Source organism: Ursus maritimus, unplaced genomic scaffold, assembly GCF_017311325.1.
Source record: "Ursus maritimus isolate PB19 unplaced genomic scaffold, ASM1731132v1 scaffold_16, whole genome shotgun sequence".
NCBI lineage: Eukaryota > Metazoa > Chordata > Mammalia > Carnivora > Ursidae > Ursus > Ursus maritimus.
Window position 1 is genome coordinate 8,337,909 of NW_024424008.1, and position 23,307 is coordinate 8,361,215.

Sequence of the window (23,307 nt, forward strand, 5' to 3'; positions counted from 1 at the left end):
AGTCCTGGGGGGGCAGCTTGGCCGATGGGTTCCAGAAGGGGTCCTCCGGAGGGTCGCCTCGGTCTGCATGTGCTCAAGCACTCTTGTTTCTCCTTCGACTCCTCCCAGATTCCCTCCCCCCCAATCCCGATTCCCAGCCTCGCGCGCGCCCGGAGCCCACCCCCTCTTTTGGGCGCGAGGCCCCGCCTCCCGCCCCCTTTCCTCAGCCACAAAGTTTATTTGCAACAAAAGGGAGCGCGGAGCAAGCAGCCAAGAGGGAGGGAGCGGGAGCCGGAGCGGGAGCCGGAGCGGGAGCGCGAGGGGAGGCAGGCAGGCCGGCTGGCGGGCACGGAGCCGAGGAACAGAGCACTGGGATCCTGCCCGGACCGGGCCGAGCCGCGATGCTCCGAATCGCACCGGCCGAAGAGGGGGCCGGTCCCGGGGGTCGGCGCTGAGGCGGGAGGGACCGCGCTGGATGGAGCCGATGCCGCCCGCGGCCTCAGAAACTTGAGCCGCGGCAAGATAAACCTCTGCTTGAGTCTCTGCGCCCTCTCCCCGCAAAGCCCCTCACACTGCTGCTGCAGAAGCCAGGCCTTCGGACCCCGGCTGCTGCGCTCCTTCGGGGCGAGGGCGCAGGGGGGGGTTGGCCGCGGCTCCCCGAGGCCAGCCCCCCCAGACTGAGTGCTGCCACCATGGCGGACGGGGCGCCCCGGTCCCCGCTCTATCGCAGCGTCTCGTTCAAGCTGCTGGAACGCTGGAGCGGCGGGCCCGGGCCGAGGGAGGAGGCCACCGACACCCCCGGGTTGCGGCGCCGCGCCTCGTGCCGGCCCGCCGCGTCGGTCCCGGGCCAGCCCTCCCGGCGCGTGTCCAAACTGGCGTCGGGGCCCCCGGCCGCCCCCGCGCAGCCGCGCCCGCTCCGCAGCCTCTCGCCGTCGGTGCGCCAGCTCTCCCGGCGCTTCGACGCGCCGCGCCCGGACGACCACCACGCAGGGGCCCGAGACGGGGGCGTCTCCCCCGGGGCCGCGGAAGAAGCGGCGGAGGGCGCGGCGCGCGGGGCCTGGCCCAGCGTCACCGAGATGCGCAAGCTCTTCGGTGGCCCTGGCTGCAGGCGGCCCAGTGCCGACTCTGAGGCCTCGGGGACGCCCAGCCCCGACGGTGCCGTGTGGGAGCCGCCGGCCCGCGAACCCCGGCAGCCACCGACGCCACCTCCTCGGACGTGCTTCCCCCTGGCGGGCCTGCGTTCCGCGCGGCCGCTGCCCGGCCCAGGGACCGAGGGGAGGAGGCGGCGGCAGCAGCAGCAGCAGCAGCAACAGGAGCGGGCGCAGCGTCCGGCGGATGGTTTACATTCTTGGCATAGCTTCTCCCAACCGCAGGCCGGGGCCCGGGCCTCCTGCTCCTCCTCCATCGCCTCCTCCTATCCTGTCAGCCGCGGCCGGGCTGCCAGCTCCAGCGAGGAGGAAGAGGAGGTCCCGCCGCCGCCGCCGCCTGGGGCGCAGAGTCCGGCCTACCACGGAGGCCACTCCTCGGGCAGTGACGAGGACCAAGACGGTGAGGGCGGCCACCGCTGGGGAGGGAGGCCGGGACCCAGGCCTGGAAGCTCCGGCTTGGATAAGGACTGTAGGCCAGACAGTTATGGGTTAAGTCTGGGCAGCATGGACTCAGCTGGGGAAGCCAGGAGTCCCGAACCCCCCAAATCTCCAAGAGCCTCTAGTGAGGAAGGACCCCGGGAGTGGGGTAGTGGCTCGCCTCCCTGTGGATCAGGTCCTCAGGAGGGACTCCGGCCCATGTCTGACCCTGTGGGGGGAGCTTTCCGCGTGGCCAAGGTGAGCTTTCCTGCATACCTAGCCAGCCCAGCAGGCTCCCGTGGGAGCAGCCGTTATTCCAGCACAGAGACCCTCAAGGATGAGGACCCATGGGCTAGTCGGGGTTCTGGGGGCTGGGGCATGTATCGCTCCCCTAGCTTTGGAGCTGGAGAAGGGCTCCTCCTAAGGCCCCAGCCTCGGACCCGCACCAAGGGACTTGTGGGCACCACCAGGGCATTGAGAGATGGAGGACTGGAGCTGGACAAGAGCCGGCAGCGGAAGTCCCTGTCAAATCCAGATATTGCCTCAGAGACCCTGACACTCCTCAGTTTCCTTCGCTCAGACCTTTCAGAGCTGAGGGTCCGAAAGCCCGGTGGGCGCCCCAGTGACCTTGGGAGTGGCCCCTTAGATGGCAGAGACTCACCATCAGCGGGTGGCCCCGGGGCACAACTTGGACCCACGCCGGCCCCAGCCCCAGCGTCACCTGGCACCCGCCCCACACTCAAAGACTTGACGGCCACCCTGCGGAGGGCGAAGTCTTTTACCTGCTCTGAGAAGCCCGTGGCCCGCCGCCTATCCTGCACCAGTGCCCTGAAGCCCAGCTCCTCTGAGCTCCTGCTGGCAGGCCCAAGTGCCGAGGGGGACCCACTGCCCCTGGTTGTCCAGGATCAGTATGTACAAGAGGCCCGTCAGGTTTTTGAGAAGATCCAGCGAATGGGTGCCCAGCAGGATGACGGAAGTGATGTCCCCCTTGGAAGCCCTGACTGGACAGGAGACATGACCCAAGGGCAGAGGTCCCAGGAGGAGCTGTCTGGCCCTGAGTCTAACCTGACAGATGAGGGCATTGGGGCAGACCCGGAACCTCTTGTTTCAGCCTTTTGCAGCCTGGGTACCACAGGGGTGTGGCGACCCCTTTCCTCATCCTCAGCCCAGACCAACCACCATGGCCCTGGGGCTGAAGATAGTCTGGGAGGGTGGGCCCTGGTGTCCCCTGATACCCCTCCCACACCAGGTGCCCTCCGACGGAGACGCAAAGTCCCTCCTTCAGGCCCTGGCGGGACTGAACTGAGCAATGGGGAGGCAGGTGAGGCCTACCGGTCTCTGAGTGACCCAATTCCACAGCGCCACCGGCCTGCCACCTCCGAGGAGCCCTCTGGGTTCTCCGTGGATAGCAACCTTTTGGGCTCACTGAGCCCCAAGACAGGGCTTCCAGCGGCCCCAGCTGTGGACGAGGGCTTGACCAGTGGCCACAGTGACTGGTCTGTGGGCAGTGCAGAGAGCAAGGGTTACCAGGAGGTTATTCAGAGTATTGTTCAGGGGCCCGGTGCTTTGGGGCGTGTGGTGGATGACAGGGTTTCTGGCAAAGCCCCCAAGAAGAAATCTCTGAGTGACCCCAGCCGCCGTGGGGAGCTGGCTGGGCCTGGATTTGAGGGCCCTGGAGGGGAGCCCATCCGAGAAGTCGAGCCCATGCTGCCTCCATCCAGCAGTGAGCCCATTCTTGCAGAGCGGCGGGCAGAACCAGAAGAGCCCAGTCCTGCCAGGGGCCGGGCACAGTCTGAGAGAACCCTACCCAAGACCCCACCTGCCTCCTCCACTCCACACCGTGACTTCCACCTTGACCCTAAGCTGGCTGATGTTCTGTCCCCACGGCTCATCCGACGGGGTTCCAAGAAGCGCCCAGCCCGGAGCAGTCATCAGGAACTACAGAGAGAGCAAGGCAGTGAGGACCAGACTAGCAGCCTGTCTCGGGCCCGCCCATCCTCCAAACACGTTCGCCACGCGAGTGTGCCCGCCACCTTCACACCAATTGTGGTGCCTGAGCCACCGGCTTCCGTCGGACCCCCTGTGGCTGTGCCAGAGCCCGTGGGCTTCCCTGCCAGAGCCCACTCCACACTGCAGGCACCGTCACTTGAGGATGTCACGAAGCAGTATATGCTGACCCTCCACTCTGGCGAGGTCCCTGCGCCAGTACCAGTGGATGTGCCCTGCTTGACTCCTGTCGCACCGTCTTCTGCTGAGGCCAAGCCCCCTGAGGCAGCCCGGGCTCCAGAGGAGCCTGCCCCCGCCAGGAAGTGCTGCAGCAAGCCACAGGTGGTGAGTCCTTTGTTGAGGGGCTTTTGCGGGGTGGGGGTCGGGCAGAGAAGGGCCGTGGGCGCTGACTTCCACAGGGGCCTTTGGAGTGTGCTCATTGGGAAGGTGCCCAGGTCTGAGGGTGCTTCCCTGGTCCTGGGAGCGCCCAGGTAGTTTTAAGAGTGTTAATGACACAGGGCTCCTGCCTACTCAGGCCCCAAAGGCTTCTGCTGGTGCTGATGTCAAATGTTCTTGCCTGCTTCGAGGTATTCTGGGTGATAATTACAAAGGGTTCTAATCTAGTCCTCTAGCTGTTTCTCAGGGACTGGTTTTAGAGAGTCCTAGCTGGTTCTTTTCTATAAATACACAAGGAGGTGTGAGGGTCTTTCCTGAGTCCTGCAACCCTATCGGTCAGACCCCTTGTAGGATGTTGGGGCTTGGGGTCCACAGTTGACAGAGGTTTGTACTTCCTCGTGTGGCTCTCCGGTGGCAGATCAAAATGTGGGTTTGTCCCTGAGCCCGGGAGAATTGGAGAGGTACAGGCATTACTTTACGGAGGAGCAGAAAACACTGTATGAAGTACTTCGGTGGCCCCGGCCTTTCTCTGTGCCTCAGCCTCCCCATCTATAAAGCAGCGGGTTGCACACAGGGTACCTACGTCTCCATCCAGCTGGTGCTGCACAGATTTGGGGCAGTTCACAGGTTGGAGTCGAAGCACTCTTGGTGCCTGAGGTCTAACAGCGCCTCTTGTGATCAGAGTGGGGGCTTGCCGGGGAGAGCAGGGCCAGAGAAGAGCCCGCCCAAGCTCAGCAGAAGGGGCCTGGAGAGAGTTTGGAGTGGCTCCAGCCCCCACAGGCAGGGCTGCCTCTGGGGAGCGGGGGGTGGGGGGGGGAGGAGGGCACTGGTCCCCCATCCTGCCAGCTTTCATCTCTCCCACCCCACCCCCTTCCTGGTGACTGTGAAATGCTTCCCCCTTCCTCTGCCAGACCCCAAGACCTGGGGACGCAATCTTTCCGAGGCCCCCACTTCTGCCTTCACATGTCCCTGGAGTTTTGGCCATAGGTTCAGATAGGTTCTGGGTGCTGTGGTGCCCCAGCGTCTGACGGGAAACTAGATTTTGGGTTCTGGGCCTAGTGTGGGGATGGCTCGGACTGCACTGCCACTGTGTTCCCTGCCTGTGTGAAGAGCCTGGAAACCCTAAAGCCTGGACTAATTTGGTCACTCCCAGTTCTCAGCACTCTCACGGCCCCTCTGAACTCTTTCTTTGTTTCTCTTTCCTTGTCTCTGTTTCCCCCTTGTCCTGGCTCTGGTGTCTCTCACAGAGGCCACAGAGAAAGCCAGCAGGCAGGGAGTGGGGAGAGGGGAAATTTTGGACCTTGCGAGAGTCTGGTAGGACAGCTCCAGTGCCCCTAACTCCAGTGCCAGTTGTCTTTGGAACATAGGGGTTGGGGAGGGCAAGAGCAAGGGCAGCTCTTGCCAGGGCCCCCTTCCCCAGCTGTCTTTCCCATGTAATTATCTCCTCAGGGAGCCTTGAAGGCTAAATTAGGGAAGAAGGCAGGAATGAACCAAGGGACTCAGGGAAACCCGGGGCGGGGGCGCGCTCCTAAGAAGAAGAAGCATTGAGACCCAGAGAGGAGGTGGGAGTTTTTGCAGGATTGGCTTTTGGTCTGCCTGCCTTCATATTGTCCCCCTGTCCCACCAAGTTCGGGGAGAAGCTTAGCCCCCTCCACCCCCAGAGGGCTATGAGGTAGGGCATATCTGCCCACAATACAGGCTTCTCCCTGTCCTCAACAGAGCCTCTCTCCAGCCTCCAAACCTTAGCCCATTCTAGTCCTCCCACCTTTCCAGGCCCAGCTTGATGTTCCCTCTTGCCTCGTAGAGGAAGGAACTAGTAAGTCTGTATTTGGAAGAGCAAGGTTTGAGCCGAGGCTCCAAATCCCTGTGTGGCCTAGGATCACTCACATCCCTGCTCTAGACCTCACTTTCCCCTTCTGTAAAATGGGGTTAATGGTTTCTGCTGGCAGGCTCTTGTAGGGTGAGTGGGTGGTGTGATCACTCCCTCCCTGGGGGCAAGAGAGAGGGGGAAAAAACAGGCTCCACTGCCCCAGCTACTTCTCAGTGACCAGCCGTGGTCCCTCCTCCCTGCCCCCTACTGGTTTCTAAGCACAGGGCTGGACGCTCTGAACCTCAGTATAACCTGGTAGACTTGAATTGGCTCAAAAGAGAATCACTATCCCCTAATTCCCCAACCCCCTCATAAAGCTTGGAAGTTCTCCCATCTGCTAGCCCAAATCCCTTCTGCTACCCCTTCCTTCTGCCTCCAGGAAGATGGGGAGCAGCTGTTTACCCCCTCCTTTTGGCCTCCATGGAAGAGACAATGTTCCCTTGTTTCGGGCCTGGGGCTCCAGTCACGCTGCATGGGCTGTGGGTGGAGATGGTGTGGTGTGAGCTCCAGAATAAGAAGGGAAGAGAAGAGGCTTTCACACTTTGCTGATGAAGCAGGAACCAGGCTGAACCCAGCCAGGGGCAAACAAGAGAGGCCCTTGGTGGCAGACGTGGCCCCTGACCCAACTCCAGGCTTTGGGGAGTCCCTCAAACTCAGGTCTCTCCCAGCCCAGAGTCTGTATCTGCCCTCTGCATGGCGTATTATCCCCTTGTGAGCAGGTGGCCTGGATAGCAGGCCCAGCTCAGCCTCTGACTCGCTCTGAGACCTGGACAGAGTCATCTTGGGCCTCGACTTTCCCATCTGTACAGTGGGATGTTAGACAACCTGATCTTTGAAGCTCTGAGGGAGGACAGCCTGCAGAGTGGTCAAGGAAAACAGGAAGCATTGGAGTGTTGCTGGAAGAGAAAGGCAGCTCTGTGCAACAGCTGTGAGAACCTAGGAGCCCAGGGAATGAGGAATAACTCGTGGTCATTTAATCTCTGAACATCTGCTTGCGTTTCTGCTGGGAGGTGGCAGAGCCCTTGGAGCCTCCGTGCCCTGCCCCTTCCACACCCCTTGTCATTTCCACTTAGAACCACAATAGCCCGGATGATAGACTCTTCTTTCCAGGGCTCCCCTACCCTGGCCTTAAAGTACGGGGTCTTAGAGCCCAACCTTCTGCTCTCAGGTACTGATACCCATTTGACAGATGTGACAACTCTAGCCCAGAAACAGGAAGTGATTGTGTCTCAGAATCGTAGACAGATTGACTCACAGAATTTTAGCATACTGAAATAGCAGTAACAGTGGCTAACATTTACTAAGTACTTACTGTATCCCAGATACTCTGAATGTTTCATTCTTCAAATGTAAACCCTGTGAAAAATTTCCACTGCTGGATTCTTAGAATTGCAGGCTGTAGCTTCCCAATGAGTCCTAGAGTGTCCGTGTCTTAGAGGTGAAGAAGCCCAAGCGATCCCTGTTTCTTGGTGGAATTGCCCTGCCATCTAAGTAAGGGGGACAGGGTCGGGGGTGTTGGGGGGGGTGTCACCTGCATACCCCTAACAGCCTGAGCACTTTCCTGGTGGTTATTTAAGTCACTGGGACCTGGGGGTGGGGTGGAAAGAACTTTGAGACTCAGAAAGGAGAATGCTGGGTCTAAGCTCCCGCAGCAAGGCAAGGCACAGCCAGGCCCAAGCACCAACCTCCTGCCCCAGCTGACATCCCCCACCCCCACCCCCAGCTTGCCCAGCCAGCTCTTGCCTTGCTGAGGAAGGCCTGGGTTGCAGCTCTCCATCACCTTTCTTCTCTCTGTGTCCCCTTGGCGGGGAACCCATGGGGGCGGGGGTTCTCTCCTTTCCCTCCTTGGCTCTTTGCTATGATTTTTCCATGGAAACTGGTTTTGGGAGGGGAGGCAATCAGGACATTTGGAGTTCTGAGCGGTACCAAATATCTATAATTAAATGTCTCGTCACCCAGTAGGAGGGTGGGATGGGGAGGACAGGCAGAGGGCTGTCCCTTTATTCTGTTTATTCCCTTCCCCCCTACTCCTTCCTAAGGGCCCCGGACTATTGGAGGGAGTACAGTCCAGGAATGGGTGTTCCCCCCCCCAAAACTTGGAAAAGTTGGGGGATGGACCAGAGTTGAGTCTGACATTTTTCAACCCCACATTTCTGGGACCAGCTGGTTTGGGGATGCTCTGGGCTGCTGCTAGTCCTGTCCCCAGCACCCTGCCAGTGTAGGGACTTGCCCCTCTTGCTTCCTTCCCCCATCTGTGATCTCAGGCTACACGTGCTGCCCTGCAGCAGATGGAGGCACCCCCAGGTCTGGGGGACCAGACTCTCAGAGAGTTCAGAATCTAGAAGCAGACCGAAGGGACTGTAGGAGGTTGAGGAATTGGCCTGAGGGTTGGCAGGGGAGACTTCTTGGAGGAGGCTATGCCTGGAGCCTGGCCTTGAAAACTGGGAGAGTTTGTATAGCCAGAGAAGAGAGGGAGGGCACAACATGAGCAAAGGCTAGGAAGGAGGAAAGACATGGCAGGTTGTGTGTGGTAGGAGTTTCCATCAGAGACGTGGGTGACCCTTGACAGAACAATGCATTCATCCATTTAACAAATACTTAACTGAGCTCCTAGACGCACCCTGCCAGGTCCTGGGGATACAGTAAGAAACAAAACAAAGGCCTGGCCTCGTGGAGCTTCCAGACTAGTGAGGAGACCTGTGTATAAATGGATACATTATGTGTCAGGGAGAGGTAGGGCCTAGGGAGCAAAAGAAAGCAGGTTAAGGGAGTAGAGACTGACAGGGAGGGAGTACTATCTTAGATCAAGAGGTCTGGGAAAGCCTTTATCAGGAAGTGAGATCTGAGCAGAGGCCTAGAGGAAGTGAGAGAGCAAGCCAGGTAGCCATCTCGGGGAAGGAACATTCTGGGCAGAGAAGAACAGCATGTGCAAAAGCCCTGAGGTAGAAGTGTGTTGGAGAAATTATGCGGAGGATTGTGCGGATGGAGCAAAGTAGGAATGAGGTCAGACAGGTAAGGGCGGGTGGAGGTAGGTCTCATAGGCCAATAGCATCTACTTGAAGTGAGGTGGGGTGGGCACTTTTGGAAGGTTCTGAGTAGTGCAGTGGCCTGATCTGACTTAGGCGTTCATTGGTCTGCGCTGACTGCTCTGTCAGGGTAGTTTGCAAGGGCCCATGGTGGAAGCAGGGAGGCCACTAAGGAGGCCACTGGAATAATCTGGGTAAGGAGCTGATGGTGGCTTAGCCTGGGACCGAGGTGGTGGAGTAGTGGGTTTCTGCTGCAGCCCAGAGGGTTTCGTGAGGGCCCGGACCCCAGCATTCAAGGTGACCACGGAGCTACTGGGGCTCTCATAGCTGAGCAGCGTGTGAGGGGTTGGTTAGGGTGAGGAGGGGGAAGTTGATAAAGCCCCCAGGGTGTCCTGGGGCTATAGGCTGCACTGACCGCCCCCTGCAGACCCACACTGGCTGGGCTCAGAGAGTAGGAGAGTGGAACCACCACAGGGCCCTCGTGAGGATAGCGACAGTGCCATGTCCCATCGGTGTCTCCTCTGCAGCCGCCATGACACCCATCTGCTCCAGCTTGCATAGCTCCTGGGACAGGGAGCTCACGCCTCTCTAAGGTAACTCTGTCCCTCCCATTTGGTCCTCTAGCCAGGTGGGCATTGCCATGGTCGCAATATATGGATGAAGAAGCAGGTCCAGCGTAGACAGAGGTTTGCCTAATGCCCTGTGGCTCAAGTATGGGATTTGGCCCCAGGTGTCCTGACACCCAGGCCATACATCGGCCCCACAGAGTTCCCCCCTGAGCAGAGTTGGCTGGAATGGTGATGGTAGGGTGGGGGAAGGGGGAACCCGTGTTTCCCAGAAAGGCTTGAAGCCCTGGCGTACTTATTGGGAAATGTGCCCAGGCAGCCTGGCGCCTTGCTGACAGGTCCTAAAACAGGGGCTCTGGGTCCCCTGGGAAGCAGGAGCCTATTGGAGCCAATGCCCCCACCTTGGGAGTTGATCCTCTCCTCCCACTTCCACCCCAGGCCTCTGGGGCATTCCAGCGGTGGACCAAGCCAGAGGAAAGCTGCCAGGCTGCCAGGCCCTGGGCAGTGACTGAGCCCCAGCCGATGACATGCAGGGGCCTGAGGCCCCAGCCAGGGTATCTGAGCTCCCAGAGGGCTGTCCGCGACCACCCCCTCCAGTAGCCAGGATCACCAGGGATGACTTGGTGTAGCACATGGCGGTCTGCACTAGGGGTCAGGGGATGGGGTCCAGCCTTAGCCTCTCCAGTTTACTGCTGTGTGGCCTTCTTAAGCGAGTCCCTTCCCCTCAGAGCCACAGATTCCTCCATGCTGTGGGCACCAGGATAAAAACTACCCCCTGCCCAGGGCTGGTGGGAGAGGCAATAGCTTTCCTGAGCAGGTCCTATTTTGTAGACTGAAGAGCTGGCAGGTGGGGGCTCACAGCCCCATTAGGCAGCTGAGGAGACAGAGGCTGAGTGGGGCTGGGCCTCCCCAGGTCTGGCCCCCGACGCCTTGCCCTTGCCACTGGCAGCTGTTCTGGGCTCCTCCACACGCACAGATGAGGCCTCTCCCCACAGGGGTGGTGGGCTGGGACGCTCAGTCCGGGGCCTCGCCCCAGAAGTGGTGATGCTGCTGCCGCCAGGATTTTTAAACTTTGTCCAGGGCATGGGGCCCTCACGTGGCTCTGAGACTCTCCCCAGGCAGAGAGAGACTGAGGGGGCGTCTGCATAGGCCCCTGAGGTCAGAGGGACATGAGTTGATTCCAGTCTAGGCTGGCAGATGGGTGGTATATTCGTTTCCTATTGAAATTACCACACGTTTAGGACCTAAAACAGTACAAATATTATCTTACAGTTCTGGAGGTCAGAAGAAAAGGGTTTCACTGGGCTAAAAATTAAGGTGTTAATAGGGCTCTGTTTCTTCTGGAAGCTTTAGGGGAAAACCTGTTTCCTTGCCTTTTGCAGCTTATGGTGTCTGCTGACACTTCTTGCTTGTGACCCCTTCCTCCATCTTCAAAGCCAGCAGCTTCGCACCTCCAAATCGTTTTCCCACCCTGTACCTCCTGCCTCCTTCTTGTAAGGACCCTGGTGATTCCTTTGTGCCCACGCAGATCATCCAGGATAATTTCCTCCTCTCAGAATCCGTACTCTGCAAAGTCGCTTTTGCCATGTAAGGTAACATATTCACGGATTCCAGCGATTAGGACGAGAACATCTTTGGCAGCCATGATTCTGCCTACCACAGGTGGGCAGAGGGGCCGGGCTGTCAACTCCTGAGATCCAGAGTTTCCAGGAGGTGCTGGGCACGAAGCGGAGCCTGGGAACACAGGCCTGCTATATTTATCCTGCATTTGTGTCTTCCTGTGGTCATTTGTCATTCCTTCATTCTGCAGTCAGCTCTTGAGCCCCTTAATGGGCAGTGGGGACGCACAGGGAAAGCTTGGACATCCTCCCTGCCTGCCAGTGCTTTTCAGCAAGGGTCCTAGTCCCCTGAGGTGGGTGGGGTCCAGACCATGGCTGAGCACTGGCCTGGTGGGAGAGGGGGACAAAAGTGCCAATGGGTCACTTACGGATGGGCTTGGCTTTTAGGGGTGGCTGGTCCTGAGCTTGCTGACTAAAATTTGGGATGAAGCAGCTTCCAAGAAGGGCTGTTGGTGGGGAGTCCGGAGCCCCAGGCAAAGAGGGAAGGTGAGGGTCTAGGGAGGGAGTGGGAGTCACATCTCTGTGGGGCTGCTGTAGGTGGAGCTCAGGGGCAGAAGGGGAGGAGCTCCCTATCCCCGTGTGCCGGGAGCTTCATGTTGGGGATTGGTGACCCTGGTGCTGTTGGACCAGAAGACCTGTCTGGTCCCTTCATGCCCTGAGAGGCTGAGGCACTTCCCAGGAGGTGGCATGTGGAGGGAAGGAGCTCGACCCAGATCCTTTCTTCCCCCAGGCTGGCTTTGGGACCCAGGGCAAGCATTTACAGCCTCCTCTGCATTGCCCCCTCACGCCACCAAGGATTATTGTGCTGTTTTCTGTGTGTGTGTGTTTTTTAAAGATTTTATTAATTTATTTGACAGAGAGAGACAGCCAGCGAGAGAGGGCACACAACCAGGGGGAGTGGGAGAGGAAGAAGCAGGCTCCCAGCAGAGCAGGGAGTCCGATGCAGGGCTCGATCCCAGCACCCTGGGATCCCGCCCTGGGCCAAAGGCAGACGCTTAACGACTAAGCCACCCAGGCGCCCTCCACCAACGATGATTGTTAAGATTAAATGAAATCATGCTAAGAGGTCTTGGCACATAGAAAGTGCCCAGGAAGTGTTAGTTCCTTCTTTCATGACTGAGAGGCAGGAAGCTAGGATTCTGAGATTCTCATAGATGTTGACTCCAGGGTGTTCCCAGCATCTCTTTCCAGCTTAAAGCAAAGGACAAAGCTCTAGACCGGAGGGCAGGTGGGGTACTGACTGGGGAGGGCCGGTGGCCCAGTAGCCTGGGCCTTTGGAGATGGGAAGTGGGCAAAGGAGAGGGCTGGGCATTTGTGTAGAGTCCAGTACCCACTGTCCTTGCTCTCCTCTCCAGCTCCCCCTCTCGCTTTGTTACCACCAGCCCCAACCTGGAGGCTGAGCAGAGCCAGAACCCTCTCTGGTCAAAGCCCCAGGCCCATGGGAACCGGCCTGTGAAGCAGGGCCCAACAGCCCCTCCAAGCCAGAGAGTCTGAGGGTCTGTGTGCCTGGTGGGCTTTGGGGTCGGACCAATAAGGGTTAACATCTCAGAGCAGACTCTGACTCACTCACTGAGTGAAGACTAACAAGTCATTTCATCTCCGCTTGGAGCCTCAGTGTCCTGCTGTGTCAGCCCAGGACCCCACTCTCGGAAGCTCTCAGAACGGTGGCCACTTTAAGGGCATGTACTTTTGAGATTGCTAGTTCAGAGTGTAGAATCTTGTGGTTTCAGGATGAAGGATTCTGTTCTTTTCCAGGAGTCCATACCTCTTAGCTTGATTTTGTTCGTGCATTTGAGATGGTTACTTCTTGGTTCTGAGACTCTGGGGCCAAGGAGAGGCGGGGCGGTCCTGGGCCAGTGCGGGGGACTGTGTTGGAGGGGGCCAGGCTGAGTGAGCTAGCGCCAGGTTGGTGTCTGTTTCCTGTTTATTGGTTCCCAGGGGGTGAGCAGGCCCTGCCCCAGAGCAGCAAGGAGCAGGAGGGAGGGAGGCGGGGTGTCCTGGCTGCCAGCCAGCCCCACAGCCCAGCCTCCTGGGACGGCTGAGACCCCTCCCCCTGAGCCCCCTTAGACAAACATCCAGTCCTTTCCCAGGACAGGGCACTGGAGGTCAAGGAGCAGATGTGGAAGGAAAGGGATGGGAGGACAGGAAGGGACCCTTCCCCCCAAAAATCCTACTGACTCCATCTTTCTTGGCTGCCTGTGTCACTGAAGTTGCATTCTGGGTTCCTCACTGTCCCCCTCTGTCTCTCCCTGTCTCCCGGGGGGGGGGGGTGGTTGGAGTGGTGTGGTGGTGTGATGTCCAACTTCTTGGCAGGCCAGGAGGCAGGAGGAGGAAGAAAAGGGATAGGGCCCTCGATCCCAAGAGGTCCACCTGGAAAGATCTTTAGAAACCAGCTGTGTCAGGGCGCCTGGGTGGCTCAGTCAGTTAAGTGTCTGCCCTCGACCCAGGTCATGATCCCAGGGACCTGGGATGACAGTTGCAGTGGGCTCCTTGCTCAGCGGGGAGCCTGCTTCTCCCTCCGCCTGCCTCTCCCTCTGCCCGCCACTCCCCCTGCTTGTGCTCTCTCTCTCTCTCTGACAAATAAATAAATAAAATCTTTAAAAAAAAAAAAAAAAAGGAAAGAAAGAAAGAAACCAGCTGTGTCTTCTATCCATCCCTTATCCCAGCATTATTCAGAGGGTAAACTGAGGGCCAGCAAGGGGAGGGCTCTTCCCCAAAGCCGAGACATAGTGGACCAGGCCCAGCAATCTGCCCTGTGCACCTCACTGCTGTTCCAGCCCCACCCTTGGACTGCTGCATGTAAGGGGCCACTGGGGATACTTGAGAGGGGGGATGGCCTGGGTCACTTGGCATTTTAGCGAGTTGGACTAAAGCAGGCAGGAACAAGAAGCCTCGATGTATGTCTTCAGAGAGGTCTCCGTTTGACCAGAGCACACAGGGAGAGGCCGTGTGTGCAGGAGCCAGGTCGAAGGCCTCAAGTGCCAAGTTAAATGGCCAGGGCTCTGTCCTGTGGGCAGTGGGGAGCCATGGAAGGTTAGGAGCTAAGGAGGAGCATTGCCAGATGGACACATTAAAAAACACCCTCTGGCTGTGGACTGGAGAAAGCAAGAGATGAGAACCCAAAATAAGGGGTACAGGTGTTGCAGGGATGGAGAAAAAAAGGACTTACTAGGGAGATCATTTAGAGGTGAAACCCGACAATTTAAATTTAGCTCAGGGGCATCATCAGAGACTGGGATGAGGGGAGTGGGGCCCACCTCCCTTATTTCAGTTAGAGAATATGGCAATGGGACAGAAGGCAGGGCCATCTGAGACATCCCCCTGCCTCAGGGCAGAATGTGCCTCTGCATTTCTAGAAGGAGAAGGGGGCTCTGAGCAGGCTCAGGTGCTTCTTGTCTGACTTCAGTCCCTTCTGCTCCAGCAGAAGTGCCTGCTTCTCAGTGGGGTCACCAGAGAAGAGCAGAGCTCCAGGCTACACCCCAATCCCACTCCTTCTGGGATTGGCCTGGGTAGGGGAGCATAGGGGGGGAAGAAGGAGCAGGCCTGTGCTGCCTTGCTAGCTATGACCCAAGACCAGTAACTCAGTCTCAGTCTTCCCCTCTGTGAAGTGGGAATCCCAGATGTGTCAGAGTCCAGGAAAGCTCTGGACTGTGCTGGCTCTCAGGAGCTGGGGGCAGAGGGACCGGTAGGTGGACAGGCAGGCCGTCTTGCTAGCAGGGCTCGCAGTGGGTCCTGTAGTCAGAGACTAAGAATCCTTGTGATATTTGTACCGCAGACCCCAAGACAAATGCTGTTCTGTGCCCTGCAGTCCTGGAGGTCTTTCTGGAGGAGAGAAGGACAGGCTGTAGGGAGAGGAGCAACTTAGATTTGGGGCCTGATCTGAGCCCGTTTCCTCATCAGATGCCTAAGTAGCCTTCGAGCTCCTTGCTGCACCCCATCCTCTTCTCCCCCCCTCCTGGACCAGAGCTTTCAGGCTTCTCCCCAAGGCCAGCGGGGGCGTTGCCTGGGGCGGGTGAGGAATTTCCGAGGGAACAGCTAAATTCAGCCCCAGCTAAAAATAGTCCTGGGCCTGGCCCCAAGGCTAGAGGGGGAAGAAGAGGAGGAGGAGGAGGGCAGGGCAAGCCCTTATCTTCCCTGCCCCACCTCTTCACCTGGACCCAGGGCCTGGGCTGCAGATGGCCTCCTCCCTCCTCACTCACACCAGCCCTTTCCCTTATGGGGCTCTTTGCTTTCTTCTCTCCTCCCTCCTCTGTCCTTCTCCCTGCCCTCCTCCCCCAGCCTCGCCCCTTCTGGCTGTCTCTTTTCCCTGTATCTCCCTGCCTCTGACAGAGCCAGACAGAGGCCTGTGGCCAGGACCAGCAGAGGGCCTTGCATAGGGAGGTGTCCCCTTGGCATTTGGTTCCTGAGTGCCAGGAACCACCCCCCTCCTCCACTGGCAGCTGATTGCAACCCCTCTCTTCTGGGATGGGAGTGTGGGGGATGACAGACCTCAAAGTTTCCAAGGTATGGAGATGTGGGTGGGGCCCCTGGTTCACCCCGTGACCTGGTACATGGTTCTGGTCAAGTGGCTCCACCCTTGCCAAGCCCTCCTGTTCCTGGCACACGGGGCATCAAAACACATTTATTAAATAAATAATGTGGAGGGGGTGGGGAAGGCAAGAGGAAGAGAGCTAGGCCCGGCCCTTGGGGAGTTCCCAAGCTGCTCTAAGCTCTTCCCACCACCCATGTCCAGCCCTGTTTGGGCTCTGCCCTGGGGATGGCAGGCCCGAGCACCCCGGCAGGTGAGAGCTGGCAGGTGGGCGAAGGGGCCTGTCCTGAGCCAGTACCAGCTGGGGGTGGGGTGGGAGCTAGACACTGAGGCTCAGGGAAGGTGACGGTCCTAGCTCAGATCACGGAGCGCAGAAGGACAGAGGTGGTGTTAGAACTGAGGCTGGCCTCACTCCACGGCTGCAGGAGTGAATTTGGTCTAATGTAGCAGAGAGATCAAGAAGGAAGTGGGTGGAAAGTCTTAGGAGACTACCCTTAGTACTTGCGGCTCAGGGGTGGGGGTCACAAGTAGTGGCAGCAAAGCTTGTCAGGCTCTCCCTGTGTGCCCGGCACTGATCTGAGTACTTTCCAGGCACCCACTCGTTTAATCTCACAACCACCTGAGGGCAGGTACGGTCATCCCTGTTTCTAGATGAGGAGCCCGGGGCAAAGCGTGATCAAGTAGTTGGCCTGGGTTAGGGAAGCTAGCTAAGTGGGGGATTGAGTTGAAACCCAGACAGTCTGGTTCCAGGATCTATGAACGTCACTCAGGCTCCTGGCTTTCAGGACAGCCTGTGTGGACGGCGTGCCATCACTGAGGTGGGTATGAGGGAGGAGAGACTGCATTCCGCTTTGGACTTAGGAAACCCACTGCATTTGCAGTCCACAGTCCCAGCCCATAGTGGTTGGCTCCCTATGAGGGGCCCCTGGGGTGCAAGAGAAGGTGATGGGCAAGGCAGAGGGAATGAGTATTTCCCCCTACTGTTGGCCCAGGGACCTTTCTCTAGGTGCTGGAGTGCAGCTGAGGTGGGTGCTGGGCTCCTTGCTTGTGGAGAAAGCTCTGGGTTGGAAGGGTGCTGAGATGAACCACAGGCGGGGGAAGGAGGGGTGGGTAGGGGCAGGCCAGGCAGTGCTGGCGCGTCCTGCCTGCAGTATCTGGAAAGCAGATCTCTTGGGCCATGGCCGGCGTGACTCAAATGGAGACAAAAAAACCTTCCATATTTGGACAAAGAGCCCAGAGAGGCCCGGACCCGCAGCCAGCCCAGGCCGCCTCCCCCCACCCCCGGTCTCCCTCTGGGCCCCTAGCCCTGAGCCCTGTCCCACGAGTTTAACTCTTGGGCCTCAGGCAACACTGTGGCCTCCTCCTCAGTTATCAGGCCACCTTCCATGTAGCCAAGCCTGGGCCATGGGTGCTGGAGAAGAAACACCAAGTGTTGGGCCCTGAGCTTGGGGTGGAAATGCAGGGAGGAGTCCTGGCAGAGCTTGCAGGTTGGAAGGGGGTTACACACTTATACGGACAATTCACATGCGGGGGGATAAGTTGACTGTGGTATAAACCCAGCATGGCAAAGCCTGAGGACCACCACATGTAGGCACACACACACACACACACACACACACACACACACACACTCATACATTCATTTCTTTTCAATCCCCAGCAGACTTCTGTATTCACTAAGACATCTGTGCAGATATCAGAAATGAGGACCCAGCCTGAGAACCTCTCACACCTTCCCTGGAGCAAGCTTTGAAGACAGCAAAGTTGGAGTAGATAGGGACAGCCAGATGTCAACTTAACAAGTAATGTAAAGAGGCATTATCCATCTGGGGAAATGCAGATAGAGCCCTCCGTCCCTGCGCTGAAACCCCACGTGCCCCCCGTGTGGGGCTGGGCTGTGCAGTGGATGCCAGAACCAGGTGAACGGGGAGAGGGTCTCAGCCCACTTTCTGCCTGGAGCAGGACCTCACTCCCAGGCGGAGGACCCAGATGCTTGCTGTCACTGGTGGGGTAGCTGAGCTGACCACACAGCTGCTCCTAGCTTTTCTAATTAGCCCTGGGTAATTAACTCTGGAATCGGCCTGGGTGATGGGTTTGGAAAGCCCAGGGTAGCCTTTAAAATTCAGTTCCATCGTCACCCACTGGTACCTATATGTGCAGGGTTAGCATGTGGGCTATAGGACAAACAGACAGAGGTTCCTGCCCCAAGAAGAGGTGGGAGCCCCATCTGAGAACTGAGGACCAGAAGGAGGCCAAAGTGAGGGAGGGCAAGGGAGGCTAATGTGGCTGGAGCCTTAAAGAACAGCAGGACTGACTGGCAGAAATGGGGCCAGGCCTTTCAGTAGGAGAGAACCAGGAAGGTAGAGGCCTGTGATGGCATAAGCCCTGGTGTGTCTGGGGTGCCATGAAAGCTCCCTGGTTCTGGAGAAGTCAGGGGGGTCCTGGGGAGTCTGGAAGGCCAGCCCTGAAAGTCTGGAGTTCACCCCAGGGCAGTAATTTCCAAACTCTTAAAAATAGTGGGGTGGCACCTGAGTGGCTCAGTAGGTTAAGCGTCTGCCTTCAGCTCAGGTCATGATCCCAGCGTCCTGGGATTGAGCCCCTCATTGGGCTCCCTGCTCCAAGGGGGAGCCTGCTTCTCCCTCTGCCCCTCCCCTGCTCACGCTCTCTCTCTTTCTGACAAATAAATAAAATCTTAAAAAATATATAGTGGAACCCTTTCTTCTAGAGGAATCTTGACTCTACACTATAAAACAGGTCAGCTTGGAACCTTGTTGGTAAAAGTGAAGGCGGGGGCGTATCTGCCCTCTTGAATCACGTCTCCCCCCATGTACTTCCGTGGAGCCCCCTAGGACTCCGGCAGAGACCCCTGTTTGGGGCAGAAGGGCCCCAGTGGAGGGGTTGAGAGCAGGATAAGCCTGTCCCTTCAGCTTCTCCTCAGGCTCAGTTCAGTCCAGCCAGGCTTCCTGGGCAGGGACAAACCCTGGTGGGGCCATGTCTCCAAAAGGAGCCAGGATGATGGAGCACCCCACCTTGGGGCTCCAATGAGCAGGCGAGGTCCCCTACCAGGGGCCTGTAGAGCTGGGCTGGGCCCTACTTGGTTAGAAAGACGCCCTTTCAGAGTGGTGAGAAGACCCTGATTGCTGACTGCTGCTTTCCGGGAAGGTCCAGGCCCTTCAAGGGAGGTGGAAGCTAGCTGCTAGCGGTGCCCCCAGCATGGGCATGCTGTCTGGCCCAGCTCCATCACTGACTGAGGACAGAGGGAGGCAGCTGGCTCCTCGAAGATGAGGTAATTTAGGTTAGAATTGGAGGACTCCCCCAGAGCTCAGAGTAAAAGGAAGTATGAACAGATATTGGCTGGAGAGAGCCTGAGCTCTGAGCCTGGCCAGTCCGAGGCCCTTCATGACCCAGGCTTTGCCCACCTTGGACACCAGCCTACCTGGCCTGCCACAGAGCTGAGACTCCCACTTCTTTGGCCATCAAAAACACTGACGGAGTCCGAAATTGTCAAGCGTAAAGACGGGATAATGCACCTTGCAGAGACCAGCATATGCTGAGGCCTGGTGTGTAAGAGTGTGATGATGGACTGGAGGAATCACTGTGGCCAGAGCATGACACAGCCAGAGTGTGACACAGGTGGGGAGCTGGCGAAGTTTCACCTGATGCTGGCGTGTCCGCAAGAGCTGGGTCACCCAGAGTGTTGGGGGCAGCCTGACTGCTCACGTTTGATCCTACATCCAGCTGTGTTGGTGTCATGGTTAGAATAGATTGGAGCCGGGTGGCTTAGGTTCGAATCCTGCTCTTCCTCTTAGCTGTATGACCAGGAGCAAGTACTTAATCCCTCTGTGGCTCTGTTTATGCACCTGTAAAATGGGGGTGGTGATGGCTGAGGAGGGGTCCCAGGGATGGGGAAAAGTGGATGGGGTCACCAAGAATAGCTTAGAGTCATCTTTGAGGGAGAGGGATATGCTGAGTTCCCAGAGGGAGGCTCAAAATACCCCCCAGGCAGCTGCCACAGGAAAACAGCTAAGGGGCTTCGCTGAGGTGGGGTGGGGTTCTGTGGGCTTGGGGATCTACTGGATTCTCAGTGGCAGAAATTCCCACCCTGCTATGACGTTGCCTGCGGCTGACCTCCCTTTACAGTCGGTATCTGTGGCCCAGAGAGAGGCAGGATTGCTAGGGTTGCCCAGCAAGTTCCAGCCCCAGGTCCTTCATCTAGATTGGGGACTCATCTCCAAGCTTTGGCTGGCTCAACGCCTAGCCCTGAGGTTGCCTGACTTGAGGGGGCGTGGGGCCTATAAGGGAGGAATTTGACGGCTCTCTGCAGAAAGGGCGAGGAGCTTCCTCTCTGGCAGGGGGCAGGGAAAGTGTCTGGAGGAGAGGACAGATGACACTGGAATTGTACTAGAGAAGACTGAGTGGGAAACCGAAGGGGGAAAGCAAAGACAAAGCCTCCAAACTCAAGGTCCCAGAGCAACCCCCTCCTTCTTTTATCTGGTTTTCACCCACCAGGAGCCCCCTTGGGACTTGGTCCTGTGTGTAGGCTGGGAACACAGGGCAGTGCCCAGGGGCGATCGGGGGCTGCTGTGGAAAGGCCCGGAGACTGGGGGAGCCCAGAACGTCAGTGTACAGAAGGGACAGTTCCTGAGGAGGAGACTGAAGCGAAGCCTTTGATGGGTAAGAAGGAAGATGAAGAGGGTTGCAAAGGCCGAGACGGGAGCCTGAAGCAGCCAGTGGATGCCAGGTGGTGAGGTGAAGGGTTTAAAAATTCAATGTATATAGTTAATATTTTGAATAGGTAATATACTCATGTGGTTAAGAAAAATCCAAAAGGGGCGGGGGGCGACTGGGCGACTCAGTTGTTTGAGCGTCTGACTCTTGATTTCAGCTCAGGTCATGATCTCAGGGTCCTGGATCGACCCCTGCATCAGGCTTCACACTCAGCGGGGAGTCTGCTCGAGATGCTCTCTCTCTGTCCCTCTACCTCTCCCCGTGCTCTCATGTTCACATTCTCTCTAAAACAAATGGATACGATCTTTAAAAAAAAAAAAAGGAAAAGAAGAAAAATCAAAAAGGATAAAAATTCTCCGTCCTGCCAACTGCCTAGTACGTACCCTGCCCCACCCAGGATACCCACGTATTAGTTTTGTGACTCCTTCTATTTGCAAATACCTGCAAATGCACTGTCTTTCCTCCACTTTCCACATGGACAGAGGCACACAGCTGGCTACTTAGTGAGATCTTTGCCCAGATCTTTCCTTATCAGTGCGTTAAGAGCTTCGGTATTCTTTCCTGCCCTGTGCGGTGTCCCATCACACTGACAACCAGAGCTGTATTTAACCACACATTAAAGGATGTTTAGGTTATTTTCAGTCTTCTGCTGTTACGAATAGTGCTGTGGTGAACGAGCTTGTTCATAGGTTATTTTGTACGGGGGCCGGTGTATGTTTAGATGTTCAGTTTCTTAGGAGTCGAATTGCTGGGACGCAAGGTGTATGGGATTCTGATTCTGACGCTCTGCAGAGGGTTCCGCCCCCGCAGCAAGCAGCCGGCTTCCGCACAGCACCGCCAAGCTGGACCCGCGCTATTGTCCCAAGCTGAGAGGTGAAATGGTATCTCAGTGTATTTTAATTTGCATTTATCGTACAATGAGGAAGGCTGAGCATCTTTCCACATGTCTGAGAGACATTTGGATTCCCTTTTCAAGGAACTGTTCATGTCCTTTGCCCATTTTTTTCTGTTGCAGCGAGAGAGGGAACACAAGCAGGGGGAGTGGGAGAGGAAGAAGCAGGCTCCCAGCAGAGGAGCCTGATGTGGGGCTCGATCCCGGAACGCCGGGATCACGCCTGAGCCGAAGGCAGACGCTTAACGACTGCGCTACCCAGGCGCCCCTGTTTTTTATCAATTTCTAGGAAGCTTTATAAAATTAAGGAGTTTATTATTGTCTGGATTATGAGTTGTAGATATTTTTTCCAGGTTTGGCACTCGATTTTTGCCTTTATTTGTGGTATATTTTTGCCATGCAGAAGGTTTTGTTTTTATGTGGTCTAACTTATCAAGCTTTTATTTTATGGCTTCTGTATTCGGAGTCACGGTGAGAAAGGCGTTTCCCACTCCAAGGTTGTAAAGCAATTTCCCCATGTTTCCCTCTGTTGTTTTATGCTTTCTTGTTTTGTTTTACATTTAAATCTTTGACCCATTTGGAATTCATCCTGGTGTGCGGCGTGAGTTACGGCTCCCGCTCTCTTTTTTCCCAGAACTAGAGTGTGTTTTGGGGGTGGGTATGAAGCTGTTGGAGGTCAAGGCAGAGTGGTAAGAAGGGCTTGGGGCGACACCAGTCTAATGTGATAGGCACTTGCAGATGGGGCCTAGGCTGGGGGCATAGCATTCCCAAATACTCATCTTTGTTGTGTGACATCGGACAAGTCCCATCCCTTCTCTGGGCCTAAAGTATACCTAGAGTATAGCTGAAGAGGCCCTGGATATCACCCTGAACCCAGGGCTGACTGTGAGGGAGGTGATGGCCAGCAAGAGGGGGCCGTCCTGCAGGCGGGGACACGGAGGATAGCCACGGATCCAGCACCCATCCAGGCTGGGCTGAAGTGGAGGGGGTTGGGGGGCTGGCAGCAGAATTCACTGTGTTCTTGGAGTGGGCAGGCAGGAAGGCAGAGAGGGGCGGGCACCCATTTAAAAATACCCACTGCCGCTTGGCACGGCGGGCAGGGGTGGGGGGCAGGCCCTCTGCCAGGCCTCTGGATCCAGGAATGCTGAGGGTTGCTAGGGCAGGCACATTGTCAGTTGTCTGAGGACTGTGGACCCAGCCCAGCCCAGCCCAACCATAGCCATTCCTGGAGGTCCTCTTCCCGCCACCATGAAGCAGGCATCCTTGTCCTCTCCAGTGGAGAAATAGGGACAGACCACCCTCCCAGAGTCTAGTCCTGGTACTGTCCTGGACTTGCTGTGTGACCTGGGGCCAGTCCCTGTCCCCTGGCGTCACTGTCCATCAAAAGGGGCAACTGGACTTGCCTCACATGCTTCTACCATCCCTGGGCCTCAGCCAGATTCCAGTCTGGATTAGAGCTGGGTGGGAAGAGCTTGAGGTCCTTGCCTCTGCCTCCTTCACAGACGGGGAAACTGAGGCCATGGAGGGGACCCTGACCTCTGCCCTGCCTTTGCTCTTCCTGGCTTTCCTGTGCCTCTGGACCCTCTTCCCTGCCCCTACACGGCCTGTACCAACTCCCCACCCCCACTCCTGGGCCCCAGTGGTCAAATTCCAGGGCAGCCATTGCCGTGGCAACAGCCAGCTCACAGGGCCCCTCCTCTCGGGGTTCTCCACCAGGCTGTTGTCCAGGGAGGAGGCAGAGAGGGCCTCCCACCCCTAGGGGACTAGAGGGGTTGGGGGTGGGGCAGGGAGGAGATCAGACCCAGCTGGTTTCTCATTTGTTTTCCAAAGGAGAAAATGCAAAAGGCACAAAGTGCTGCCAGCAAATGCTATTCTGTTATCCCAGACACAGTGAGAGGGACAGAGGTGGTCACCTGGGCTGGAGACAAGAGAGCCACCCAGAAAGGCTCTTGGAACCTTGTACCTGGAGAATCGCCCCATAAAAGGGTCTAAGGCTCAGGGTTTGGAATGGGAGATGGAAGATCCTTCCTAAGGTCACCACCATCCAATGCTAAGGCTGCCTAGGGACTGAGGGCCCCAGCCCATCTTGGGCTTTCTCCCATGGTCAAAGGAGTTACCATGGTACCCTTGGAGAGGGTGAGTTCGTTGGCCT

At 57.3% G+C, this 23,307-nt stretch overlaps 1 protein-coding gene across 1 annotated transcript in view; it reads left to right on the forward strand.

Annotated features, from left to right (window-relative positions):
* Positions 1 to 231: 231 nt before the first annotated feature.
* The window catches only part of ARHGEF17 (Rho guanine nucleotide exchange factor 17), a 57,279-nt gene continuing 34,203 nt past the window's right edge, over positions 232 to 23,307 (forward strand). The window contains exon 1 of the mRNA XM_040630821.1: positions 232 to 3,875. Within this exon, the coding sequence (XP_040486755.1) occupies positions 672 to 3,875 (3,204 nt within the window). The 5' untranslated portion in view covers positions 232 to 671. The remainder of the gene's footprint in view (positions 3,876 to 23,307) is intronic.